Source organism: Anomaloglossus baeobatrachus, chromosome 5 (genome assembly GCF_048569485.1).
Source record: "Anomaloglossus baeobatrachus isolate aAnoBae1 chromosome 5, aAnoBae1.hap1, whole genome shotgun sequence".
Classification (NCBI taxonomy): Eukaryota; Metazoa; Chordata; class Amphibia; order Anura; family Aromobatidae; genus Anomaloglossus; species Anomaloglossus baeobatrachus.
The window spans coordinates 236,735,638-236,753,796 of NC_134357.1; the positions used below are offsets into that span (position 1 = coordinate 236,735,638).

Consider the following 18,159-nt stretch of genomic DNA (forward strand, 5'->3'; position numbering starts at 1 on the left):
AAAAAAAAAAAAAAAAAAAAAAAAAAAAAAGATCCATATATAGCAATAAAGCATATAGATTACCTTAATTGGCATAAATGAAAAATCCTAGTGAGGATATAGGAAGCGAATGCCACAATAAAGGTAAACTGAAAAGTAGAGGCATAGTGGTCAGACAAGTAAAACAGAAAGCAATTCACATAGAGAGACAATTCCCATAGAAAGACCAAGCGCCAAACCATTACCTGTACCCTGGGAGATCATTACCTGATCTCCCAGGGTACAGGTAATGGTTTGGCGCTTGGTCTTTCTATGGGAATTGTCTCTCTATGTGAATTGCTTTCTGTTTTACTTGTCTGACCACTATGCCTCTACTTTTCAGTTTACCTTTATTGTGGCATTCGCTTCCTATATCCTCACTAGGATTTTTCATTTATGCCAATTAAGGTAATCTATATGCTTTATTGCTATATATGGATCTGTTTTTTTGATGTTTCTTGTCTTACTGTTGTCCCATAATGGGGAGATCTTGAGATGTATATGATATTGATATGTGTATATATATATATGAAAAAAATTTTTTTGTTGTTTCTAATATATGGGCCTTTATTTTAGATCAATATTCCTATCAAGTCTAATGATATTCTTCACAAGATATACATGTTTCCAGGATTTCATTAGGTATATATGATGTTATCATGATTTATATGGATATGATTAATAATATTCTATGTATTTATGGTACTAATATATATGTATATATGTTTATTTCTTTAGTTTTGAAAAAGGCAATTTTTTGCCGAAACGTCAACAAAAAAACTGAATAAAAACTGAATAAAAGTTCATTCCAAGTTTCATTTGTGTGCCGGGGTTTTCTATATATTTTTATACGTGTCGTTTCCCCTGAGCACCTCAATCAGTGAGCCGGACTTTCACTCAGTGTTATTGTATATTTTTTAGCCTGAGCTCCTGACGTACCATATCTACTATGGCTTCAAATATTTTTTCTTATAATGAAGAAGAACTATCTGCTATTCATTCAAGAGTTACTACTTCTGGTCAATTTTTGTCTATTCCAAGTGAAGAATCCAGGACTAAAGAATATGAGCGTGAGTTGAGACGCCAGGTAGCCCTGGAGCTCCATCTTGTCACATTAGCTGAATATTATAAAGTTAGAAGGATACCACGTGGTTTGCGTGTATCATTGCGACCCACATTGTTTTCTGACAACCAGGATTTCTGTACAACATTTGAGCATATTTTGAACAAATGTTCATATGATTTAATGACTCTTACAATTGATTATTTGCATAAAGAATTGGCCACAATTTCAAATCAAATATCATCTATTGAAGGACAGTTATCAAATACATTTTCTCCTACCGATCTATCAAGTATGAAGTCCAAAATGGACTCAACCATTTCGGATTACAAGAAAATTCTTCAAGAACGTAAGCGGAATAAGTTTATACGTGATGAGGAGGATTATAAACGTGGTCAAGTATACAGGTGGCGGTGCGGTGAGCCTCCTCTGCGCAGACGTTTCCAGCCCAGGACTGGTTTCTCTTCCTCTGCAAGTTCTGGTAGTGATATGGAATCACATCAGGTACCTTTTTTAGGACCACGTCGCGCCATTCCACAAAGAAGACGAGGAGGGGGCAGAGGAGATCCACTGTTGGGGGATCGTATGACAACGAGATCACAGGTAGGACGGACCTCATTTTTAATATCTCCTCCTATACCCTGTCCCCCCTAGAGTCCCAGGTTTTACAAAAAGGTTTATCCTTTTGTCCAACTCCTCATTTTGATTCTTTTCTACTTGAACAGGAATTAAATAAATTTTATAGATCGGTAAGACTTAAGGTTCATTTCAATCAAGGACCCTTAGATCAGAATCCTGTAGTGCCAGATACTCAGCTTGATACTCAATTCTCCTTTAGCAAACTTAACTTAACAATGCCCAGTAGCTTCATGCCTCCGAGAACCTACCATCCCGCTGAGACCTTTATTTCTCTTGTTAAATCGGATGTGGATCAACTTGTGAATACTGTAAGAAATGGGGAGTTGCGGATTAAGAAAAATCTTACTCCTGGGGAAACCCAAGCATTACGGTCTCTTCAGAATAACTCCACAATCATAATAAAACCAGCAGATAAGGGTGGATCTTTGGTGGTGATGGACAAGAGCTATTATGTATCTGAGATTAAAACTCAATTAGCTGATGAATCTACATATTTACCATTATCACATGATCCATCTGGAAACATTAAGAAAGATATTTCAGATATGATCCAGCGTTATTCTAGTCTAGGAATTATTGATTCCAAATTGGCAACTTATTTGAACAAAGTCAATCCTGTCACTCCAGTCTTGTATACTTTGCCAAAAATACACAAAGATTTGTGGCATCCCCCTGGACGACCTATAGTGGCTGCTGTTGACTCTTTGCTATCACCTTTAGCAATAACGTTGGATCGTATCTTATCACCTTTAGTTTCCAAAACTCCTTCGTATTTACGTGATACGGGGGATTTTTTACATCCGCTACAGACTCTTAGTCCATTCCCACCTGGCTCACTCCTTATCACTTTGGATGTCAATTCCCTGTATACAAGTATTGATCACTCTTTAGGTATCTCAGCGGTTTCTTGGTTTTTGAATCAATATAGTGATTTTTCCTCAGTTCAGAAAGATTTTTGCCTTGATCTTTTGTCCATCGTTCTTCATAAAAATTATTTTCTTTTTCAGGATCAATTTTATTTTCAGATTAAAGGCACAGCGATGGGCTCGAATGTCGCCCCACCGTACGCAAACATATATATGACTCATTTTGAGTCTTTGTTTGTGTATACCCATCAGTTGTTTCGCAATCATGTAGCGTTTTATAAACGATACATAGATGACATTTTCATTGTCTTTACTGGATCTCAGTTGCTTTTTGATGAATTCTTTCAGTACTTAAATACCAGGGTAACTGGTCTTTCTTTTACTCAACATGTGAATGCATCTTGTATCAATTTTCTTGATACATTGATTCATTTGGACCAAGGAGGCAGAATTCTTTCTGACATGTATGTGAAACCCACAGATCGTAATAGTTTGTTACATTACACGAGTAATCATCCACGGCATTTGAAAAATTCCCTGCCAATTTCACAGCATAAAAGGGTATCACGTAATGTTACTATGGCGAATCAGCGTTCACGGAGGCATGAAGAGATGTCATTGAAATTTCTTCAGCGCGGTTATCCCGCGTCAATAGTTGAGTCCGCATTTCAGGAGAGTTTACATTCTACTCGTAAACCTAGGAGATTAGGTCCTCTAATTTCCTTTGTTAATACATTTCACCCATACCATCCTCTTATTAAGAATATTATACTTAGACATTGGCAAGTATTGCAGAGATCTTATCCGAAAATTACTGAGTTTTCAACTCCCCCATTATTTAGTTATAAACGTTCCCCTAATCTCCGTGACCTTTTGGTCAAAGCGGACATCGGATCTTCGATTCTTCGGTCTCGACAGACCTTTCTTTCGACACCCAAGAAGGGTAATTATCCGTGTCTTCATTGTCCCCATTGCTCAAATATGACTAAGGGTAGTCAATTTACACATCCCCGAACTGGGAAGGTTTTTCACATAAAAGATTTTTTCACTTGTGACACATCATTTGTTATTTATTTAATAAAGTGTCCGTGCGGTCTCGGATATGTTGGGGAGACCACCCAGCATGTCCGAGACCGCATAGGGAAACATAAATCCACCATTCGATGTGGAATGACTATGTTACCAATTCCTCATCATTTTCAACAATGTGGACACACAGTGTCCCAACTTCGTTTTCAAGTATTGGAGCATGTTTCTCCATTGAGACGAGGAGGTGACAGGGTCCGTAAATTGAAGAACAGAGAATCCTATTGGATTCATATGCTTAATACTCTTTCCCCTAATGGTTTGAATAGGGAGTATGATTATTGAGCAGGAGATATGGGGTCCGTCCTATTTTTTGGTTTATTTAAATTAAATTGTTTAGATATTAATTATTCATAACTTATGTTCGCTCTAATGTTTGGAGTAATCTTGCCAATGTTATTAGAAGTCTTCCAACCAGTAATTATATTGTTACTGTTATTCATATTTCTTTTCTTTGTTTCTTTTTAGACACGATGAGGTTTCTTCAGTTAACATGGAGCTTCTATCCGGGTCACCCCGTTTCACCGCTCCTTTTTCTGTTTCACGCATGCGCGCACTTCCGTGTTGCTTGTGTCTCATTGTGCGCTACATTTCACTGGTTCTTTTGCTACTGCGCATGCGCGTACTTCCGCATTTACCGCGCATGCGCTGGCTTGCGTGTCATCATGCGTTCCTCCTTGGATCAATCAATTAGGTAGGCCCGCCCTCACTAGGTATTTAAACCTCACTGCGGCTCTGTTTCTTTCCACTCCACCACTGATCTCCCAGGGTACAGGTAATGGTTTGGCGCTTGGTCTTTCTATGGGAATTGTCTCTCTATGTGAATTGCTTTCTGTTTTACTTGTCTGACCACTATGCCTCTACTTTTCAGTTTACCTTTATTGTGGCATTCGCTTCCTATATCCTCACTAGGATTTTTCATTTATGCCAATTAAGGTAATCTATATGCTTTATTGCTATATATGGATCTGTTTTTTTGATGTTTCTTGTCTTACTGTTGTCCCATAATGGGGAGATCTTGAGATGTATATGATATTGATATGTGTATATATATATATGAAAAAAATTTTTTTGTTGTTTCTAATATATGGGCCTTTATTTTAGATCAATATTCCTATCAAGTCTAATGATATTCTTCACAAGATATACATGTTTCCAGGATTTCATTAGGTATATATGATGTTATCATGATTTATATGGATATGATTAATAATATTCTATGTATTTATGGTACTAATATATATGTATATATGTTTATTTCTTTAGTTTTGAAAAAGGCAATTTTTTGCCGAAACGTCAACAAAAAAACTGAATAAAAACTGAATAAAAGTTCATTCCAAGTTTCATTTGTGTGCCGGGGTTTTCTATATATTTTTAACTCACCCACATGACAGAGAGTATACACACTTCTCTCACCCTCATGATAGCTGGTCACGTATTGATCAGTTCTGGATCTCGCAAGACTTACTGAGTGGAACGCAAGATTGTGTGATAGAGAATATGGTGATCTCTGATCATAGTCCGGTGAGATTGGGCATTAGAGAGAAATTCAGGAGAGGTACAGATATCATATGGAGATTCCCATCGTTCCTTCTCAGGCAAGATAATTTCCACAAGGTGCTACAGGAGTGGTGGGGAGAATTCGCAGAGGACAATAAGGAACATAGAGAGTCCCCAGTGATATTTTGGGAAACGGCAAAAGCGGTCCTAAGGGGCCGTCTGGTGGGGTACGCAGCCATGATCAAACGGAAAACCAATGAGAATTATAATTTCCATAGTGAAGCAGTACGGGTAGCATATACAAATTATGTGACAAATAGATCTCCCATGACAAAAGGCAGATGGTTGGAGGCAAAAGAGGGATTTGACGAATGGGCCAAAAAAAAGGAACAACTATTCTGGTCGCACAAGGAGGTTGACTTACATAGGTTTGGCAACAAGGCGGGAAGGATGTTGGCCAATCTGGCAAGGGGCAGCAGAAAGATGACAGTGATCTCTAAACTGAAAACAAAGGGGGGAGAGGTGACTACGGATCCTAAGGACATTAATAAACTGTTGGGAGATTACTATAGAAAACTATATGGGTCAGGGAATAACGACATGACTGATGAGGCAGAGTGGCTAAGACAAGCCCAAATGCCTAGCTTGACGGAGGAAGATTTGAGTGCCTTAAACGCAGATATCACAGTAGAGGAGGTGACGAGAACAATTGGGGAGCTTAACACCAACAAGGCACCGGGACCTGACGGTTTCAATAGTGAATTCTATAAGGCTCTGAAGGATCTGATCTCGCCGGATCTAACCTCAGTCTTTAATGCTTTCCTGGGAGGGGCGGAAATACCCAAAAATTCCAACATAGCATATATTAAATTACTCCCCAAGGGAACCAAGGACCTGGATGATCCCTCTAGTTATAGACCTATATCGCTCATAAATCAGGATTTAAAAATTATGTCCAAGATCATGGCTAATAGACTGGCCGAGATCTTACCTAGGATCATTACGAATCACCAGGTGGGGTTTATTAAGGGGAGAAATGCCGTTACCAATATCCGAAAGACAATTCTAGTGGTAGACGCGGTTAGACTGGGTCTCACTGAGGGAGGGGCTAGACCTGCCCTAGTTACACTTGACGCAGAAAAAGCGTTTGATAATGTAAATTGGGGGTGGTTAGACAGGGTAATGGAGGCCATAGGGATTGTAGGCAAGATGAGACTTTACATTAGAAACCTTTATGCCAACTCGGGAGCTAGGGTTCACACTCCGGGCTTTCTATCAGACGTGTTCCCTTTGATGAAGGGAACAAGACAGGGCTGCCCATTATCTCCTCTTTTATTCAACCTGGCAATCGAGCCGTTGTCAAGAATACTACAGGGACAAAATAGCTTTAAAGGAATCAAGATAAGGGGTTCAGAAGTAAAGACAGCGCTTTTTGCTGATGACATCATACTTTATATGGGGGACCCCGGTGCGGATTTGCCACAGACTCTTGCCTTGATTGAAAAATTTGGCTCATTCTCCGGTTTCAAACTGAACAAAAAAAAATGCGAGATCATGTTCCTAAAGGGGCATCATGGGACAATGGGGGGACAAATAAGGGATGGCTGTCTATGTGGAATTCCTATAGCACAATCTTCAATTAAATACCTGGGAGTGCATATAGGAAGATCGGTGGAAACAATCTATAACTTGAATTATGGACCGCTAATCAGGAAAATTATAGTTCAATTAAAGGGATGGAAAGGTCTGCCACTTCCATTACTGGCAAGATGTCACCTGATAAAAATGATGAGCTTTCCTAGGCTGCTGTATCCCTTCCAGACAATCCCGCTATTGCTAAAACTAAAGGATGTGAATAAGCTCAACTCCGCGTATACAGAATTTCTGTGGAGGGGAAGGAAACCCAGAATAAAGCTGCGTACGCTGATGAAGTCAGCAGAGGAGGGAGGTCTAAACTTTCCAGATGTCCAAGGGTATAATCTTGTATGTATCATGAGGCATGTAATTGATTGGGTGAGAGGAACGAGTAGGCACTCAGATCATGCGATGGAAACTAAATATGCGTCACCGTGGGATCTGACGTCCATTCTGCACTCCCCACTATCCAGGGTTGAAGGGCACATAAGGAACTCAATTATATTCCGAGACACCATGCTAACATGGAAGTCGGTAAGGAAAAAACTGGGGCTCTCATGGAAAGTGTCCAAGTACTTGAACCCCTGGGCATTCCCAAATTTTCCCCTGGGACGAGAAAACAAGCTATTTACTAGATGGAAAGAGAGGGGAGTCAGGAGAATGATAGATGTTATGAATGTGGAGGACAGGAGGTGGATGACAGGTCGGGAAGTGCTGGATAAGTACAACCTTAATAGCTCACATGTCATCCAGTATGAACAATTGAAACATGGAATAATAGGAGACCTGGGTGTGGTTGGAAGAGAGCTGAACAGAAGTTCGATTGATGAGTTACTGGAATGTGATGTAACAAGTATAAATGTCTCTAAAATTTATCGATCGCTAAGGGGGGTGCTTATCTCTCGGGAGGATAGTCGGACTTTAAAAGCGTGGGGGAAACAATTGGGAAGGGAAGAAGTGGTGGATGATATACTGAGAGGATGGGTACAAGTGCGGAAACACATTACCAATGAGAGATGGAGAGACACTCAATTCAGAATTCTACATAGGGCCATTATAGGTTTCAACATACCAGGTAGGGATAGGTGGTGTCCTAAGTGTCAAAAAGAAAAAACGGATATGCTGCATGGGCTATGGGAATGTGAGACAATCGCTAGGTTCTGGAACCAAGTCAGACTATTTGCCCAGTCAACATGGGGAATTTTCAGCAAACTAGACTTAATGGTGTGGATTTTCCACTCCTTTGAGGGAGGAGTAGGAGGAGGACCGAGCACGCAGGAAAAGAGGAAATACGCAATAACGCATGACATAGCCATGATAGCTAAGCGTTGCATCTTAAAACACTGGATTCAAAGGGAGGGCCCATCCATAAAGGAGGTTGTGGGCGAACTACACAACCTTCTGAAGTGGGAAAAACTAGAAGCGGAGAGGGATAAAGATGGGTTGACAGCCAAGTTTTTTGTGAGATGGAGACATTTTATTGAAAGCCAATTCACACAGGGAGAAATAATTAACCTGATGGCACCTTTTGTTCACTCGGAGTGGTATATCCTGAGCGATATCCAGGACAGCCTGGGTAAACTGAGAATCACCTAGGAGGGGGCTCTGGCGGGAGGGGGAGACGAGACGGTTGGGAATACCAAGACACGCTAGCAAAATTGAAATCATTCAGGGACGACACAGAGATTTAACGAATTGTATTGCATATGTTATATTATATTTCATTACCTATGTTTTGGTTTAATGTTACTGTATACTATCTTAAATCGAACAGCAACATGGAACTCCAAATTGGGGTATCACCCACCTCTATGTCACATTTTGTCAGACGAATGTTCTTCTTTTGCAATGATACTTGTCATGTTTTTACAAATTTGAAAAATCAATAAAAAACGTTTTGGAAAAAAAAAACAAACATGATGTTATCATCCAAATTGGAAACCAATTTATTGATACGTTCCATAGCATTGTCAAATTCTTGTTTGTTATATTGAGAAACAACATTATGTTTTAGTGTAGTGATGTCCTTTTGAAGTTCCGTTAATTTGAGTTCCTCATATTTGACAATAAGCCGCACCAGGTTTAGTGAACAGGTACTAAGGATTTGATTCCATTCCTCTTGAAAGGCAGGACAAAAGATCGTGGTGGGTGACTACTTAATACGTAGACCTCTTGGGATCATATCTTTTGAAACATAATTGTTTAGAGTTGTACAATCCCACCACGTCTTATTTTCTATAAACAATAATTTTTCCAGCTCCTGCATATCAGATAACATGGAACCTAATAATGATTGGGGATTTAAAGAGGGCTTTACACGCTACGATATCGTTAATGTTTTATCGTCGGGGTCACGTCGTTAGTGACGCACATCCAGCGTCATTAACGATATCGCAGCGTGTGACACTTATGTGCGACCTAAACCGATCGCAAAAGCAGCCAAAATCATTTGCCACGGAGAGGTCGTCCTAAAACAAAAAATCGTTTACCTCTCATTAGCGATGTTGTTCCTCGATCCTGCGGCAGCACACATCGTTGTGTGTGACACCGCAGGAGTGAGGAACATCTCCTTACCTGCCTCCACCGGCTATGCGGAAGGAAGGAGGTGGGCGGGATGTTACATCCCGCTCATCTCCACCAATCCGCTTCTATTGGACGCCTGCCGTGTGACGTCGCTGTGACGCCGCACGAACCGTCCCGTTAGGAAGGAGGCGGATCGCCGGCCAGAGTGACGTTGCAGGGCAGGTAAGCCGTGTGACGGGGAGCGCGATTTTGTGCGCGACGGGCAGCAATATGCCCGTGTCGCACAAACGATGGGGGCGGGTATGCACGCTAGTGATATCGGTACCAATATCGCTACCGTGTAAAGCCCCCTTAACACTTTCATCAAACACAGAGGTAGCTTTGGCTTCCCTATTAGCCATAGTGATGTCCATTCATGGAATTTGATCCGTAGATAATGACATCTCGTCTCATCTTAATCTGAGACGAAATGTCATGTTTCATCACTAAATATTGGTAGATAACGTTTGCATGTACATCGCGGAAAAAATTGTGTTTTATGTGGGTTTTTAAAAAAAAAATATTGTATGGTCATGCATATATGATTTTTTTCTCTTGTATATAATTTTTCCTTGTTCACTTATTGTGGAATTTTTGTATCGTGTGTTTTGTATATTATCTACCCTGTGATAGCACATGTGTTTTTCTGATTAAACTCACTCCTCCCATTGGTAGGAGTGAGTTTAAAAGCTTGTGGGTAACATTCGTTGACTCAGGCTTGACAAAGAACGCAGGCAGCATTCGAAACGCGTAGCCGCACATGGGCTCTTTTGTCCCTTGTAATGACAAGTATTTTTTACATCCTTTAAAATAAAGCTTGCACAGGATTTTATATTCCGGAAGTTGGATTATTTTTTTCTTCTATTGGATCCCTGCACTACCAGAGTGTTATCCTTGCATGCCGTACCTTGCCACAGCTGAGCTAGATCACCTTCTTTCCCATCTTAAAAGCTCCCAAATGCAGGGCATTCTGAGAATGCTATAGGGAAACTAGCAGAGAGTGCAACAAAGGTTCACATGATATTTCTGGAGCTCTGATACCCAATGATCCAGTGCAAGAATGGAGCATCCAGTACTTTTATGAGTGCTAGGACAAATTTGCAAAGAAGGAGGCTTCTGAACCTGTGCATCAACTCTAGTTAGACCCTGGAGTTTCCTGCAGACATGGTGAAATATGTTATGGTGCATGGAGCTATATAAGGGACTAAGTTCTGTCTGAAGGATCAGCTCTTTGTCATAAAATTTATTGTGAGATATAATACAGACACTGAAGAAAAATATTTATATGAGCAATTTTAAGATGAAAAAAATCATTATAAAAAATATTGAAGTAATACATTACTTTTCCTGAAACATTACTAAGGTAAAATATTTGCTATAGTCTGACTACTAAAATGAAAGCGCTTCTTATGTTGAGCAAGAGATGATCTATGATTATAACATTTCCCACATTCTGAACACAAATATTGCTTCCGCCCTGTATGAATTATCCTATGTTTAACAAGATCAGCATTAAGTCTAAAACACTTTCCACATTCTGAACATAAATATGGCTTCTCCCCTGTGTGAGTTCTGTGATGTTTAATAAGATCAGAATTATGCCGAAAACATTTCCCACATTCTGAACAAGAAAACGGTTTCTCCCCAGTGTGAGTTCTCAGATGATTATCTCTATCACATTTCTTGCTAAACCATTTTCCACATTCAGAACATGAAAATGGCTTCTCCCCTGTATGGATTACATGATGTTTAAGAAGATCTGACTTCTGACTAAAACATTTTCCACAATCTGAACAGGAATATGGCTTCTCCCCTGTGTGAGTTCTCTGATGTTGAATAAGACTTGATTTTCTTGTGAAACTTTTTGTACATTCTGAACATGGAAATGGTTTCTCTCCTGTGTGAGTTCTCAGATGTTTTATACTATCAGCTTTCTTGCTAAACCATTTATCACATTCCAAACATGAAAATGGTTTCTCTCCTGTATGGATTACGCGATGGTGAACAGCAGCAGACCTCTGGCGAAAGCATTTCCCACATTCTGGACATGAAAATGGTTTTTCCCCTGTGTGAGTTCTCAGATGTTCAATAAGACACGATTTCCTTGCAAAACATTTACCACATTCAGAACATAAATGTGGCTTCTCTCCTGTGTGCATTTTCTGATGAATAAGGAGATCCGATTTCTGGCGAAAACTTTTTTCACATTCTGAACATGGAAATGGCTTCTCATCTTTGTGAATTAATTCATGCTTGGTAAGGTTAAATTTCTTCCTAAAACTTCTCCCACATTCAGAACATGAAAATGGTCTCTCCTCTCTGTCAATTCTTTCATGCAGTGATAGAATTGTTTTCCTTTTAAAATGTTTGCTGCCACTTTCAGGTAAAGGTTCATTGTGATTAGTGAAATTAGTAGATAGATCACTGTCTGGAAAGAACGATGGTATAGTTGTTATAAAAAGTGTTGCTGAATTTTCTTGATCGTCCTTTCTGATATTATTGCATTTTAATTTGTTGTCCGGAAAAGAAAGGAGGTTTCCCACATGGTTTTTGGTACATTCAGCTGCTGAAAATACAAACAGATTTTATTTTAACTTCTTATAAACATATTAAAGTTGAAATTGTAAAACATTTCTACTTAAAGCTTTCTACACAATCAGAATATAATTTTGAACACTTTAGAAGTTCTCTATTTCTACCTTTACAAATGATAACTAGAAAAGGATGTCAATAAGAGCGTAGCAAACAATTCAAACATTTGTTATAGGAAGACATATTTCATTTGAACTTGGATTAGGAACTTGTAGGAGTTTTAAAAGTTCAGCATTGGAAATGTATTGAACCATCTAGTAACACTGCAGCTAAACTGTCAAATAATTTGACCATCTAGCATAAGAAGCAAAGAAGAATAATGAGAAGTAATCTATGCAGATAAGTGGCTCCAGGTACTTCATCAAAGAAACACTCCAAGAACCAGGCACATAACTAGAGCCCTACCGGGTCCCAGTGCAGGTTTTAGACCTAGGTCTCCCCACAGCAATCATGTTGTTTAGTGGGATCCTGTGGCCTGATAAGGACGGTAAGGATGAAGTTCTTACCATCTGTATTTTGCGTCTGAAAAACATAACACACATTTTTGGCTCATAATTTTAACCCACCTTTAAATGAACTAAATAGCGACTTACATGATAATAATTCCATCCTCCATTGCCATCCACCTGTTTTGTGCCCACTCACCCCAAACATTGCACCGTCTACTTTCACACAGTTATAGTGCCACCTCTATGCCTCCACACAGTAATTTAGCTCTCTTTGTTCACCCATAAAAAAAGTCATCCCCCTTGCAATGTCCAGCTTTGTGTCGCAAACAATAATTATGTCCCCATTTGTGCACCAAAATAAAATTATGTACTCTTGTGAGCTTCCATACAATAATTATGTCTGTTTGGTACCCCATACAATATGTATGTCCCTACTGAGCCCCCGTAAAATATTTATGTCCCTGTTTGTGCCCCCATTCAATAATTATGTCCCCATGTCTGCACCAAAACAAAAATTATGTACCGGGCCGCAGGGCAGCATTCAAAAATGATAATGACAAAACATACAGTGCCTTGCGAAAGTATTCAGCCCTTTTTAATTTTTCAACCCTTTCCCACATTTCAGGCTTCAAACATAAAGATAAAAAATTAATTTTATAATGAAGAATCAACAAATGGGACTCAATTGTGAAGTTGAACGAAATGTATTGCTTGTTTTAAACTTTTATAAAAAAAAAAAATAATAAACTGAAAATTAGGGCGTACAATATTATTCGTCCCCTTTAACTTAATACTTTGTAGTGCCACCTTTTGCTGCGATTACGGCTGCAAGTCACTTGGGGTATGTCTCTATCAGTGTTGCACATTGAAAGACCGAAATTCTTGCCCATTCTTCCTTTGCAAACAGCTCAAGCTGAGTGAGTTTGGATGGAGTGTGTTTGTGAACAGCAGTTTTCAGCTCTTTCCACAGATTCTCGATTGGATTCAGGTCTGGACTTTGACTTGGCCATTCTATCACCTGGATATGTTTATTTGTGAACCATTCCATTGTAGATTTTGCTTTATGTTTTGGATCATTGTCTTGTTGAAAGACAAATCTCCGTCCCAGTCTCAGGTCTTTTGCAGACTCCAACAGGTTTTCTTCAAGAATGGTCAAGTATTTGGCTCCATCCATCTTCAGATCAATTTTAACCATATTCCCTGTCCCTGCTAAAGAAAAGAAGACCCAAACCATGATGCTGCCACCACCTTCGCTTTTGGTTTCATCTGACCAGAGAACTTTCTTCCACATGTTTGGTGTGTCTCTGAAGTGGCTTGTGGCAAACTTTTAATAACACTTTTTATGGCTATTAGTGATGAGCGAGTACCAAAAAGCTCGGGTGCTCGAGCCTCGGGCCGAGCATCCCAAGATACTAGTGTACTCGGCCCGAGCACCGAGCCCAATGTTATCCTATGGGAGACCCGAGTATTTTTATGAAATGACCCCCGGCAGCATGTAGAAGCCCTAAAAATGTCACAAAAGTCTCAGAAGAGTGCTCAAATGACATGGCAACAGCATGGGGAAGACCCCTTGAAGCATTTATCACTCAAAAGTCACAGCTGTGAACAATTTTGTCCGAGTTTTACGCCATTTTTACGGACTCTCCAGAAAACCTTCCAAAATGACACCAAAATGAATTTTCATGGCGGAAATGTTAAGGGCACATACCCAATAGTGAGATAGAGCTGGTGTATGTTACTTTTTGAGATTATTACATGAAAGATTTTACGTAAAAACATTGTGTGGCACTCCGATGTCCAAAACGCACGTTTTGTGCTTTTTACTAGCGATGTCGGTCATTTTTTTTTTTCATTCTATCTCCCTCAGTCCGTCGGTCGGTCTCTCTGTCTGTCTGTCGGTCTCTCTCTGTCTTGTCTGTCCCCCTCTCACAGTCTGTCGGTCATTCTCCCCCCTCTCTCTTACTTACCGTTCCCCGATCACTGCCGCGGCGCTGCACAGCTGTTCACTAAACTCCGGCGGCTTTTCCTCTTTTGAAAAAGCCGGACGCTCATTAATCAATCTCGTATTCCCTGCTTTCCTGCTTTTCGGCGCCTATGATTGGTTGCAGTGAGACACGCCCCCACGCTGAGTGACAGGTGTCTCACTGCACCCAATCACAGCAGCCGGTAGGCGTGTGTATACTGTGCAGTGAAATAAATAATTAAATAATTAAAAAAACCGGCGTGCGGTCCCCCCAATTTTACTACCAGCCAGATAAAGCCAGACGGCTGAAGGCTGGTATTCTCAGGATGGGGAGCTCCACGTTATGGGGAGCCCCCCAGCCTAACAATATCAGTCAGCAGCCGCCCAGAATTGCCGCATACATTAGATGCGACAGTTCTGGGACTGTACCCGGCTCTTCCCAATTTGCCCTGGTGCGTTGGCAAATCGGGGTAATAAGGAGTTAATGGCAGCCCATAGCTGCCAATAAGTCCTAGATTAATCATGTCAGGCGTCTCCCCGAGATTCCTTCCATGATTAATCTGTAAATTACAGTAAATAAACACACACCCCTGAAAAAATCCTTTATTAGAAATAAAAAACACAAACCAATTCCCTCATAACCAATTTAATAAGCCCCAAAAAGCCCTCCATGTCCGGCGTAATCCACGGACCTCCAGCATCGCATCCAGCTCTGCTGCATGGAGGTGACAGGAACAGCAGAATACACCGCTGCTCCTGTCACCTCCACGCAGCAACTGAGGTGAGTAGCGCGATCAGCTGAGCTGTCACTAAGGTTATCCGCGGCCACCACTGGATCCAGCGGTGGCCGTGAGTTACCTGACTGACAGCAGCTGATCGCGCTACTCACCTCAGTTGCTGTGTGAAGCTGACAGGAGCGGCGGTGTCTGCTGCAGCTCCTGTCACCTCCATGCAGCAGAGCTGGATGCGACGCTGGAGGTCCGTGGATTACGCCGGACATGAAGGGCTTTTTGGGGCTTATTAAATTGGTTACGAGGGAATTGGTTTGTGTTTTTTATTTCTAATAAATTATTTTTTCAGGTGTGTGTGTGTGTGTTTATTTACTGTAATTTACAGATTAATCATGGAAGGAATCTCGGGGAGACGCCTGACATGATTAATCTAGGACTTATTGGCAGCTATGGGCTACCATTAACTCCTTATTACACCGATTTGCCAACGCACCAGGGCAAATCGGGAAGAGCCGGGTACAGTCCCAGAACTGTCGCATCTAATGTATGCGGCAATTCTGGGCGGCTGCTGACTGATATTGTTAGGCTGGGGGGCTCCCCATAACGTGGAGCTCCCCATCCTGAGAATACCAGCCTTCAGCCGTCTGGCTTTATCTGGCTGGTATTAAAATTGGGGGGACCGCACGCCGTTTTTTTTAATTATTTATTTATTTTATTTTTTTTACAGTTTTACCGGCGGCAGACTATTGTGAACGATCAGCTGATCGCTCCCAGAAGCTGGCCGCCGGGTGATCAGCTGATCGCTCCCTGCAGCAGGCCGCCGGGTGATCAGCTGCGGGGGGAGGAGTGCGGAGTGGGTGGAGCCGAGCGGGGCCATGGCGCTGAGGACAGGTGAGTGTGCGTGTATATATATATATATATATATATATATATATATATATATGCGGAGTGGAGTGCGGGAGGGTGCGGACCCGAGCGGGGAAGTGTTGGGCTCCCTGCACACGTGGCCAGGGTAAATATCGGGTAAAGCACTTTCCTTGGTTACCCGATATTTATCTTGGTTACGGGTCCAGGGAGCCAGAGAGAGCATGCGCAGTGAAATCCTAAGGATTCCACTGCTCAAAAAAACGTCACTGCACAGTATACACACGCCCACCGGCTGCTGTGATTGGGTGCAGTGAGACACCTGTCACTCAGCGTGGGGGCGTGTCTCACTGCAACCAATCATAGGCGCCTGTGGGCGGGGAAAGCAGGGAATACGAGATGGCTGTGTGCAGAGCACAGCGCGCCCGCCGGTATAAAGGCTCGGTCACGCTGTGCGGGACGGCCAATCACTGCAATTCCACAACTAACAGGGCTGTGGCATTGCAGTGGTCTGCCAGCCAATCCCTGCATGAGGGCTGGCTCTCAAAAGAGCGCCAACATGAAGGGATGAAGACCACGAGTACAGCACGAGTATCGCGAAATTACTCGGTCCCCGCCGAGTAGCCCGAGTACAGTGATACTCGTGCGAGTACCGAGTAGTGACAAGCATACTCGCTCATCACTAATGGCTATCTTTGAGAAATGGCTTTCTCCTTGCCACTCTTCCATAAAGGCCACATTTGTGCAGTGTACGACTGATTGTTGTCCTATGGACAGATTCTCCCACCACAGCTGTAGATCTCTGCAGTTCATCCAGAGTGATCATGGGCCTCTTGGCTCCATCTCTGATCAGTTTTCTTGTTTGAAATGAAAGTTTGGATGGCCGGCCAAGTCTTTGTAGATTTGCAGTGGTATGATACTCCTTCCATTTCAATAAAGACCGCTTACACAGTGCTTCTTGGGATGTTGAAAGTTGTGGAAATCTTTTTGTAACCAAATCCGGCTTTAAACTTCTCCACAACAGTATCACGGACCTGCCTGTTGTGTTCCTTGGTCTTCAAGATGCTATCTGCGCTTTAAACAGAACACAGACTATCACAGAGCAGGTGCATTTATTCGGAGACTTGATAACACACAGGTGGCTTATTTTTCATCAGTAATTTAGGACAACATTGGATCATTCAGAGATCCTCAATGAACTTATGAAGTGAGTTTGCTGCACTGAAAGTATAGGGGCCGAATAATCATGCACGTCCCAATTTTCAGTTTATTTTTTTTTACAAAAGTATAAAATGAAAAGCAATACATTTCGTTCAACTTCACAATTGTGTTCCACTTGTTGTTGATTCTTCACCATAACATTAACATTTTTATCTTTATGTTTGAAGCCTGAAATGTGGGAAAAAGTTAAAAAATTCAAGAGGGCCGAATACTTTCGCAAGGCACTGTAAATAATAAACATGAATATGATAACACACCTCCAAGATGATCACTGCATTGCTAAAGAAACTGAGAGCCAAACATGTCTCCAGACCGAAACCCTATTGAGCATCTGTGAAGCCTCCTCAAACAGAAGGTGGAGGATCACAAGGTCTCTACCATCCACCAGCTCTGTGATCTCGACATGGAGGATGGATGAGGATTCCAGAGGCTCTAGTGAACTCCATACCCAAGAGCGTTGAGGCAGTGCTTGAAAATAATGGTGATCACACAAAATATTCACACTTTGGGCACAATTTGTCCATTTCCACTTAGGGGTGTACCCACTTTTTTTGCCAGCGGTTTAGCCAGTGTGTTGAGTTATTTAGATGGTACACCACATTTACACTGTAAATAAAATATTAACTAAAATGTGAGGGGTGTACTCACTTTTGTTATATATTGTATATTTTTCTTATAACAAGGTATTAATCAGTTTTCTAATTCACTTCATTGGGGAGATATGCCGTGCTATGACTACTTTAATTTCCTGGCTAAGGGTTCGTTCACATCTGTTATAAAAAATTAGTCCAATTTATATCCAGAAAAGTGGGTAAAGAGAAATCCATTTGGTAATCCATACAGTGCTATGCAGAAGTTTGAGCACCACTGGTCAAAATTACTGTTATTGTGAACAGTTAATCAAGTTGAAAATGAAATGATCTCTAAAAGGAATAAAGTTAAAGATGACACATTTCCTTTATATTTTAGG

General features: G+C 41.1%; 1 protein-coding gene across 6 annotated transcripts in view; it reads right to left on the minus strand.

The window, feature by feature from the left end:
• Window positions 1–8,738: 8,738 nt before the first annotated feature.
• LOC142311090 (uncharacterized) overlaps window positions 8,739–18,159 on the minus strand; it is a 337,525-nt gene continuing 328,104 nt past the window's right edge. For 5 of the 6 annotated variants that reach the window (XM_075349176.1, XM_075349171.1, XM_075349174.1 and 2 more), the window contains exon 12: window positions 8,739–11,935. In XM_075349176.1, the coding sequence (XP_075205291.1) occupies window positions 10,728–11,935 (1,208 nt within the window). In that variant the 3' untranslated portion in view covers window positions 8,739–10,727. The remainder of the gene's footprint in view (window positions 11,936–18,159) is intronic. The other variant, XM_075349172.1, reaches the window with a different exon arrangement.